This window comes from Manduca sexta, chromosome 11, assembly GCF_014839805.1.
Source record: "Manduca sexta isolate Smith_Timp_Sample1 chromosome 11, JHU_Msex_v1.0, whole genome shotgun sequence".
NCBI classification, from domain to species: Eukaryota; Metazoa; Arthropoda; class Insecta; order Lepidoptera; family Sphingidae; genus Manduca; species Manduca sexta.
The window spans coordinates 1,656,560-1,666,427 of record NC_051125.1 but is presented as its reverse complement, the minus strand read 5'-3'; the positions used below and the strand labels follow the sequence as shown (position 1 = coordinate 1,666,427).

The following is a 9,868-nucleotide window of genomic DNA, read 5'->3' as shown; positions in this document are numbered from 1 at the left end:
GAAATTGTTTTTTTGTTTATTGGCTATCGGATGTATAGGATCACGCTATTACCAGAAAGAGCAGAGTAGTTTATTGGTCTCTGGAGCAGAGCGTTAATATAAAATGTTGCAATAATGAAGAAAATTGATTCCTCTTAAAAGAGCTTCCGTTGTGTGCGCTGAGAAAACGTTAAATGTTTCTATCCCGCTAAAATATATAGCGTGACTCTTATAATGGCAAACTTTAAGTCGGAAAAACTTTCTAACACGGGCGGAACCGCGGGCAAAAGCTAGTTTATAATATACTCTCTTGCTCGCGGCTTAGCTCGCATGAAAGTTTTCCGCTATAAAATTACAGCTGAATATTTTTGAGTGATACTCGAGTAGCCTTTGTTAGCCTGAGCCTCAAATAATATTCATATTAAATTTCCTCGAAATTCGTTGGACAGTTTCGTGGTCATATCGTGATGCTATAAAGCCTATAACCTTGTTCGACAAATAGGCTATCAAGCACTAAAGAATTTTTCTAATCAAATCCTTAGTACCCGAGATTAGCGTATATAAGCAAACAAACTCTTTACCTTTATATTATTATTAGTATAGATCAGGAAGGGTAATTTGTTTAAGTATAAAATTTGCAAACAAAAAAATAGATTGTGTACTGACAATTTATGGAATCCGCTAGTACCACATACAGTTGTGCTTTATCTACAAAAATCTGCAGCAGTTATGAAGAGCCACAAGGAACAAATTAACAAAGAAATTAATTCAATTTTTATTTTTTTTAGTTATCTAACAATGCATTAGGTAAACAAATCTATCCTATCATAAAATTTGAAAGTAGCAACTAATAACACATAATATACATTGCTAATATTTAACAAGTCATTTAAAACTAGACATAAAACAATATTTTTAGAGGTTCACCTATAATAACTATTTACATATAGGTACTACATAATAAGTAGGTAATGTTTGATATCAGTTGTTTTCTTTAGGGGTCGGTGTTGTGTGGATCCGTATGCCATGCATTTCTGCTATTTCTTTCTTGAGGCATTCAGTCACTAAGCGGTGTTGTTTTACTGTGCTCAATCCTATGAACTCTTTAGCTTCTACACTGATCTGAAAATATATAGTTTAGTTAACATAATTACATACTAACATAATTACTTACTTACATAATATTACGTGCGGTTGTCCAAATATATAGCTGAACAAACTCAAGACTTCAAATCACCTATATTCAATTGTGTTATAACCAATTTTTTTTTCTTTACTAAAATAAGATAAAGGGGCTTTACTTTACTTCAAACCAAGAATAAAAAAATTAATAAATTACACCTTAAAACCTTAATGCGTAAAGACGCTTTGAAGTTTTGAATTTATTTAATTACTTTTGTGGCCAAGTGTACCTAAATTGTAATAGACCATTTTGCATGTACTTAATAGGTTTTTCATATTTGCTTACTTCAAACATAGCTCCGCAGCCACCAGATATATCCTCCACGCTAATGTACGTGATGCCGGGCATCGAGCGGCGCAATGCTGCAGATAGTTGCTGCTCTTTCGACACGCTGTTCTGCTGAAAAGCACTACCCGCACCGCCGACGCTCGCGGCGTTCGAGCCTCCACCAGACCCGCGGATCTGCCGTTTCAGTAAATCCTTATATCAGTTTCGTTCAGACCTGAATATTTATATTAAGTATTAAAAATATAGAATACCTTACCAAATAATTGCCGACGGGTCTGAAGACCTTGAACAAGTTACGAAACATTTTCGAACACAATTCTGTCTATTTTATCAAACGTTTTTATTTTTTTCTAAGACTAGACAAATTATATATATGTCATGTATATGATTTAAAACATTTTATTGGGAATACTTTAATTTCATTAAATAACTTAGAGGTAATATTGAAATATAACCTCAAATTCTCAAAATTGTAAATATTGTATTTTGAAACCGTTGGATTCGATCATAAACCATATTACGCAGAATGTTTAACTTGACAAATTAGGTTATCTTTAAAATGCTATTCAATATGATATATCTTGTGATATTTTGAATCCTAAAACTTGAAATATACGATTATATTTAAAAACGAATGGATCTCCATTTAATAAATAGTATAGTAATGAACTATAACTTGAAATTGGCATAATGAACCATAACAATTGCTTTAAAAAAAACTGTCATTTGACATAAACGTCACTAAAGTCAATATTTCGTCTGTCAAGCCAAGATTTACCAATCAACACGTGTTTTTATTGTTCCAACTATATATTGCTTTTTTGCTAATTATAGATGAATAGATTTAAATAGGGTTCCAAAATGCCTCCGTTCAGAACTGGGCTCTTAAAAAGGAAAATTGATTCAAAAGAGTCGAAGAAAGTACCCGAAAAAAATACATCAGAAGATGAGGTAGTGTAAGGTTCTTTTTTACTAAACTAACTTATATATTGTTTAAATAATTTCAATGACTGTTCCCTTTCGCAGCAGTCAGGTGATTCTGAGGAGTACGATCTTATTGGCGGTGAACTAAATGTAGAGGGCGACGACACAGACTCGGAACATGAAGACGAAAAAGAGACCGGTTCTGATCAGGAACAGGATGTAATTTTTAACAAATTTTCGTTGTTTTCTACAAATATAATGCAAAAGAATAAGTATACATAAATATTTTTGGTACATTTTGGCGCTATTGTTCACGTAACAGGAGGTGTTGTTCGATGACAGCGCGGACTCGGCGCTCAGCGGCGACGAGCAGGTCGAGTATGCATCTGATGAGTCCTCAGTGAGTGCTGCTCGTATTTTCATTACATTACAGTGCATAATTGTGTACATAATAAAATCAATTTTGCAAATGTCAGTAAACAGTATTACTCTATGTGTTGAACATAGTTTACATTGCTTTGTACTTATAAAAGGTATATAACTAACAGTACAGAACTAACATTCAATTTATTTCCAGGAATTAACAGATTCAGAAAATGATGAAGACTCTGATGATGGGTCAGCAGGTGAGATTGATGATGAAAAGGAAGCCAGTGACAGCGTGGACAGTGGGGCCGAGTCTGCTAATGGAAAGTCCAAATCTCAGACAAAAACTAATGTACAAGTCCAAGAGGTCACTGCAAAAACTAAGCAGAAACAGAAAGTTAAACTGAAAAATCAGAAACAAAAGAAAACCCCCTATGATGACAAACAAACACATGACAGCATCAATAGACTTGCAAGCACAATAGAAAAGACAAGTGTCACACAGCCCGTGGAGCAGAAAGTTATCATTTACTCTCATATGATATTGTGCTGTAAATTGTTCCTCAGTTTTGTAGTGAAAAGGCAGTTAACACAAACTTAGAATTAGAGCCATATGAAATAAATAATTGACATTGTGCTGTGCTATAAAGGTTAAAGTTCTGGTGGTGCTACTGTTTATGTGGGGTCATGACTTCCCCTAGACTCTCATTAATGATCATGATCATTAGGCCATAGTTGTTTTGATTATACATATTTTGGTGGTTGAATACTAAATAAATTCCTTTGTTTAATTTGTAGAATTATAAATAATAAATGTAACAATTCACAGAATAGTTGGTGTGTTTATAGGTTTAATTTATTCAGCGTAAGTATAGAGTTTGTAATAATGAAGATGTGATGTTCACTGCAGATGAATATGAGTCTGGTGACACATCGGACGAGGAGGAGCGGAGAAACACAGTGGGGGATGTGCCCATGTGGTGGTACAATGAGTACCAGCATGTCGGCTACGACCTGGACGGCCGGCGCATCATGAAGCCGCCGCAGCGCGACCATATTGACGACTTTCTCAAGTGATACATCTATCTACTCTCTTTTACATCTTTCTCTTGTTTGCATTTTAAGATGTCAATATGACCAACAAGAGACATTGTAGTACAAAATGTATTTAATTGCTTAAGCTGAGTGCACCTCACCTAATCTTGGAACAAGTTGTTATGGCAGCTTTAACCTAGTATTCATTCTTGATATTCTATCAAAATATATACAGTCTCCTTTTAAATCAAGTGATATAGGCTGTTACTATTTTTTTTAAATGGGACACCAATAGTTTTTACTATATAACTAGCTCTAATAATATGAAACAATAATTATATTAAATGCCCTACATTCTTAAGTGCCATAGCATACATTGAAAACATAAACCAATAACATATATTTTTACAATATAGAACTAGCAACTATATTAACATAAAATTATGTAAAAAAAAAAGAGAATGTGAACCTAATTATGTTAAAAATAATGAGTAGAATATAATAGTAACATATAAAATTACCTACACACTTAATACTTTTAACAATGTCAAAATTTTTTTTTGTTAATTTATTAATTTATCTACAATCAGTCTCTTACCAATTGGGATATGGTGGAGAATTGTTTTAAGTTAGTTCTAGCAGACTGCATATGCAGTAAACCAGCTAGGTAATAGGTTCATAATCAGAAGTAATCAATTGCGGCACAGGAAATGTGAAGATCCCGACTTCTGGCGCACAGTGCGGGATCCCACGACAGGGCAAGATGTGGTGCTCAGCAAGGAGGATCTGCAACTGATACAGCGGTTACGCGAGGGTCGTGTGCCCAACCCTGAGCATGATGAATACCAGGTGAGAATGATGATAATAATTGTCTAGCAGTATGCAATGTATCAATAATACTATTAATTGTCATGTCAATGTAACTAACCCACCCCAATACGGTATTGATTATGAAGTATTTTTTTTTATGTGTTCAGAATGTAAATTTGTACATTTATAGCCATGGATAGAGTGGTTCAGTCGCGAGGTGATGGCGACGCCGCTGCGCGCGTTCCCCGAACACAAGCGTTCGTTTCTGCCATCGCGATCTGAACAGCTGCAGATCTCCAGGATAGTGCACGCGCTCAAGATGGGCTGGACCAAGACTAGAAAACAGCTCGCCGAAGAGAGAAGGAAGAGAAGGGTGTGCATTATGCCAATATTAGAGTTTCATAATCACTTATATTATTTTCAATAACATTAATATAATAAACCACTGAATATTCCCAAATTAGGAAAAGAATTTCTACAACCTGTGGGGTTCAGCAACAAGTGAAGAGGAACGAGCGCAGCGCGGCATTCACAAACACATCCCTGCGCCGAAGAGGCCCTTACCCTCCCACGCAGAGAGCTATAATCCGCCGCCTGAGTACCTGCTCGATGACAAGGAGGTACTATATCACTTGTAATTCATTTTATAGTGTTCTGTGAGCAAAATAAAGACTGATGAAAACCTCTGTTAAAGTTTTTGTTTACTCGCAAATAAGTCATCTAATAGAATTATAAGTATTTACGCAGTTGGTGTTTATAGTGGGACGTGAGTGGTGACAGTCGAGGTCATGTTGCAGATGAAGGAGTGGAACAAGTTGTCGGAGACGCCGTGGAAGCGCAAGTACACGTTCCTGCCGCAGCGCTTCGGCTCGCTGCGCGCCGTGCCCGCCTACGAGCGCTTCACGCGCGAGCGCTTCCTGCGCTGCCTCGACCTCTACCTCGCGCCGCGCGCCATCAAGATGCGAGTCAGTGCACCTCCTCCCGCTGCACTGGTCGGCACGCCGCCGCTCTGCATTCTAAACGTGTTTCTGCTTTCAGCTGACGATCAAACCCGAGGACCTGGTGCCGAAGTTGCCGTCCCCGCGAGATCTGCAGCCGTTCCCCACCAGCGAGGCGCTTTGCTTCCGAGGCCACACTGCGCTCGTGCGAAGCGTCGACTTTGATCCTTCAGGACAGTATATCGTCAGCGGTAGCGATGATGGCACCGTTAAAGGTGAGTTCCATGCGATTTGCGGCAATTCATAAGAATATATTGATTAGTGACATAATACGTAGTTGCACAATTTTATACAATTTGGATGATATTCTTTATTTAATTGTATAGAATGATTATAATAACATATTGACTTGTATATGTTGTTTCCAGTGTGGGAGACGAGCAGTGGTCGTTGCCTGCGCACAGTGTCTCTGCAGGAGCCGGTGTCACGCGTGTCGTGGCTGCCGACGGGTGCGCTGACGCTAGTGGCGGTGGCAGTGGGGTCGCGAGTACTGCTGCTCAACCCCGGCGCCCGCGTCGGCGCACACCGTGCGGCGCAGCGCACCGACGAGCTGCTGCAAGAGCCGCCGCCGCAGGGAGACGTGCGCAGTCAGTACTCACTAACTCTGCATCACAACTCCATACCTACAACAAAAGCCTGTTTTTGCTGTAAAGCAATCCTTTTCGTATTTAAATGTATGATGAGACTGTGTTTGGTTTATTTTCAGTGGACGAGCGGACGGCGGCGTGCGTGAAATGGGACGAAGTGTCCACTGAGGAGTGGGCCCTGGGGATCCGCATCGCCATCACTCACTTTAAACCTGTCGTGCACGTGAGTCCACATGCTAGTATCTGTGGTGGCGCGAGTGTGGGCGGGTGCGTGTACAGTATTGTGTGCTTGCAGCTGTGCTGGCACGCGCGCGGCGACTACCTGTGCGCGACGGTGCGCGACGGCGGTGCGCGCGCGGTGGTGGTGCACCAGGTGTCGCGGCGCCGCTCGCAGCTGCCGTTCGCGCGCAGCAAGGGGCTGGTGCAGTGCGCGCTGTTCCACCCGACGCGGCCGCTGCTGGCCGTGGCCACGCAGCGCGCCGTGCGGCTGTACGACCTGGTGCGGCAGCAGCTCGTGCGCAAGCTGCTCACCGGCGCGCAGTGGATCAGCAGCATGGCCATGCACCCCGCCGGCGACAACCTGCTTGTCGGCTCCTACGACAGGAAGTGCATATGGTTCGACTTGGAGCTGTCGTCCAAGCCGTACCAGACGCTGCGGCTGCACGGCGGCGCGGTGCGTAGTGTCGCCTTCCACCGCCGGTACCCGCTATTCGCTTCTGCCGGCGATGACCCCTACATCGTCGTGTCCCACGGCATGGTCTACAAGTGAGTACATTATTTCCACACTATTACAATATTCCATTGAATGCTATGAAATAGAATACAGTATTGAGTACATAAACAGTTTATGGTGCTATCCGTGTTTTGAAAAAATACAAATATATATAATATTATTATAAAAAGACAATAGTTGGAGAAGCGGTCGCCGATGTTGTAGTGCGTGTGTGTGTGCAGCGACCTGCTGCAGAACCCGCTGCTGGTGCCGCTGAAGCAGCTGCGCGGGCCGGCGGTGCGCGACGAGCTGTGCGCGCTGGAGCTGCGCTTCCACCCCGAGCAGCCGTGGCTGCTGGCCGCCGGCGCCGACGCCACCCTCCGCCTCTACTCCTGAGCACTCCACGATTATTCATATTAAATATTCATAACACAACCAGCCTTCATTTTTGTTGCGAGGAAATTCATTTCGTTATTTAAGTATTGTACAAAACTTAAAAACTTTTTGAATTTGGCTGTGTCATTTATTTTTACCAAACTACATTAAGATCAATGATAGTGATACGGAGGTATAAAATAATTGCAATGCCTCTATAACCTATCGGCACAAACATAAAATACAATTTCATCATCCAGAAAATCTTCCCAGATGTATTTTGAATCGACTCCAAAGAAGGAAAGTTATCTATTCCTCGTATTTTTTTGTATGTGTTCAGCTTAACTTTTACCCTGTGATCCAATTCAAATTTTTTTTTCTTTCGATTTTGTATAGCTTTTAATGGTCCCATATCATTTTTATTAGTACTTATAGGACCTGGAACTTCCAAGATGCAAAAGGGAATTCCTCAATACAATAGAATGAAAATTTTTGTATTGCGTTCAAATAGAAGGTGGGTTTAGAAAATAAAAACTTTGTAACAATAAATGAAACTGACACCAAAAACCACTAAAAACAAAAAAAATATATATATATACGCGTTACGGTAGTAATTATTAAAACATGTAAAGTACATTTCGTCTTTTATGGTATAAACATATTTAAAAAAGTACAGTATTTGCGCCTGATTTAATCCAAAATATATTTTATCCTTACACATTATTAAACAGCTCCAAACCCCTCCGAGTGGGTCTCACGCAAATAACTCTCTACCGAACGTATTTTCATCCGGTTTTCACCAATGGATAGAGTAATTTAAGAGTAAGGTTTATGTATATGTATTAACTAGCTTTTGCCCGCGGCTCCGCCCGCGTTATAAAGTTTTTCAGGCTAAAGTATTCCGTTATAAAAGTAGTAGTTTCCCGGGAGCCTATGTTCTTCCCAGGGTCTCAAACTGTCTCCATACCAAATTTCATCTTAATACGTTGGGTAGTTTTTGAGTTTAACACGTTTAGGCAGACGGATGCAGCGGGGGACTTTGTTTTATAATATATTTTTTAGAACTTTTTAAGAGGAACAATCCCGTCATACATCATTGTTGCATAACTTTAACCGTTTACGCAGCGCACGCAACGGACGCTCTCAAAACTAATAAATTGTCCCCGTTTTTGCAACATGTTTCATTACTGCTCCGCTCCTATTGGTCATAGCGTGATGATATATAACTAAGACCACTCCACAAACAAAGGGCTATCCAACGCAAAAATATTTTTTCAATTTGGACCGGTAGTTCCTGAGATTAGCTTTTACTGCTCTGCTCCTAATGGGTATAGCGTGATGATATATATATAGCCTATAGTACTCCACGAACAAAGGGCTATCCAACGCAAAAAGAATTTTTCAGTTTGGACCGGTATTTCCTGAGATTAGCCATTACTGCTCCGCTCTTATTCGGTATAGCGTGATGATATATAGCTTATAGCACTCCACGAACAAATGGCTATCCAACGCAAAAAGAATTTTTCAGTTTGGACCGGTAGTTCCTGAGATTAGCGCGTTCAAACAAACAAACAAACTCTTCAGCTTTATATAATAGTATAGATTCATTAATATTTTATACGACAGGATAGAAGTATAGACCTTTATGCTCTGCTCGTCGTGCGTAGCGGGGGCGTGCCGCTAGTGTGTGACTGGGTCTACGTATATTTATCTAGTTTAACTAGCAATTTTAATTAGGCACCGACTCCAAAATTAGTATCCAGTATATACCTGCTCTGTGAATTATTTTTTCGTTTTGAGTGGTTTTTGAAGGCGGTTTAATTTTTTGTTAAAATTATTTTTGTTTTTTGCATTTTTGTGTTGCCTAGTAAAAAATAGAATGTCTCAATGGCGTAGTTGTGTTTCACCCACAGTACGACTATCGCGCTGTGGTGTTACACCTGTGCCTATCCCTGAATAACTAACGTCACAAGAAAGCTAAATTCGCGATTTCATTTTTTAGTTTTAAAACCAATGAAGCGATTTTGAAAATAAATCTATGGGACTGATCTGGAGGTATATTCTCTCGAATAAAAAAAATAATAATTTTCCAAATCGGTTCATAAATGAGCGAGTTATTAGGTAATAAACATTAATACAAAAAATCACGTCGAATTGATATCCTCTTTTTTTTTAAGTTTGTTGAAGAAAAGGAGGACGTTCTCAATTCGACGTGTTTTTTTGACATGATATGTTTGTTAGCCTGAGAAACGTCGGCTTTTACACACCCTACGGACTTTCGGGTGAGCGCTTTAGGCCCTTGCAACCCTTTAAAATAAAGTGCCCACGCTGAGATCAGCCCAATAAATGGTTCAGATATATTTCAGGTCACGTATATTTCAGGTCTAGTCATGATTGGCTTAACGCCAGGGCCGTAGCTAGACTTGAATTTAAGGTAGGGCAGCTGTTTTTACAAGCAGAGCGGAAATAAAAATGTTACTAGATCTGATCTGCTCAATCGATTTTTGGTTTCCTTAACTTGTGTAAGTGAGCAAAAAAAAAAAAAAGGTAAATTAACTTACGTAATTTTTAAGCTAATATACAGATTGTAACAAAATTCCCCTAAATCTCG

The 9,868-nt window shown here is 39.8% G+C and overlaps 2 protein-coding genes across 3 annotated transcripts; one reads left to right on the top strand and one right to left on the bottom strand.

Moving 5' to 3' along the window:
* Positions 1–633: 633 nt before the first annotated feature.
* Positions 634–1,978, bottom strand: LOC115449595 (bolA-like protein 3). Its single transcript, XM_030177458.2, has 3 exons — positions 1,707–1,978; positions 1,448–1,624; positions 634–1,101 (listed from the first exon to the last, which is right to left on the bottom strand). Exons 1-3 carry the CDS (start codon positions 1,752–1,754, stop codon positions 961–963), a joined length of 366 nt encoding a protein of 121 aa, XP_030033318.1. The 5' UTR covers positions 1,755–1,978; the 3' UTR covers positions 634–960.
* Positions 1,979–2,172: 194 nt separating this feature from the next.
* LOC115449594 (ribosome biogenesis protein BOP1 homolog) lies at positions 2,173–7,930 on the top strand. Of its 2 annotated transcripts, none has more exons than XM_030177455.2 (14): positions 2,173–2,401; positions 2,477–2,593; positions 2,697–2,774; positions 2,952–3,261; positions 3,651–3,813; positions 4,483–4,624; positions 4,776–4,958; positions 5,050–5,205; positions 5,383–5,550; positions 5,624–5,798; positions 5,952–6,170; positions 6,290–6,393; positions 6,466–6,935; positions 7,125–7,930. In XM_030177455.2, exons 1-14 carry the CDS (start codon positions 2,312–2,314, stop codon positions 7,276–7,278), a joined length of 2,529 nt encoding a protein of 842 aa, XP_030033315.1. In that variant the 5' UTR covers positions 2,173–2,311; the 3' UTR covers positions 7,279–7,930. The 2 variants fall into 2 exon arrangements, with proteins under 2 accessions (XP_030033315.1, XP_030033316.1); XM_030177456.2 differs by having other exon boundaries at positions 2,178–2,401; positions 2,480–2,593.
* Positions 7,931–9,868: the final 1,938 nt, after the last annotated feature.

Coding starts and splice junctions, on each gene's coding strand:
- LOC115449595 (XM_030177458.2), bottom strand. CDS start 1,754: ATGTTTCGTAACTTGTTCAAGGTCTTCAGACCCGTCGGCAATTATTTG. Junction 1,625..1,706: donor GACCCGTCGGCAATTATTTG/GTAAGGTATTCT, acceptor CTGAAACGGCAG/ATCCGCGGGTCTGGTGGAGG. Junction 1,102..1,447: donor GCTGCGGAGCTATGTTTGAA/GTAAGCAAATAT, acceptor ATATATTTTCAG/ATCAGTGTAGAAGCTAAAGA.
- LOC115449594 (XM_030177455.2), top strand. CDS start 2,312: ATGCCTCCGTTCAGAACTGGGCTCTTAAAAAGGAAAATTGATTCAAAA. Junction 2,402..2,476: donor AAAATACATCAGAAGATGAG/GTAGTGTAAGGT, acceptor TCCCTTTCGCAG/CAGTCAGGTGATTCTGAGGA. Junction 6,171..6,289: donor GCCGCAGGGAGACGTGCGCA/GTCAGTACTCAC, acceptor GTTTATTTTCAG/TGGACGAGCGGACGGCGGCG.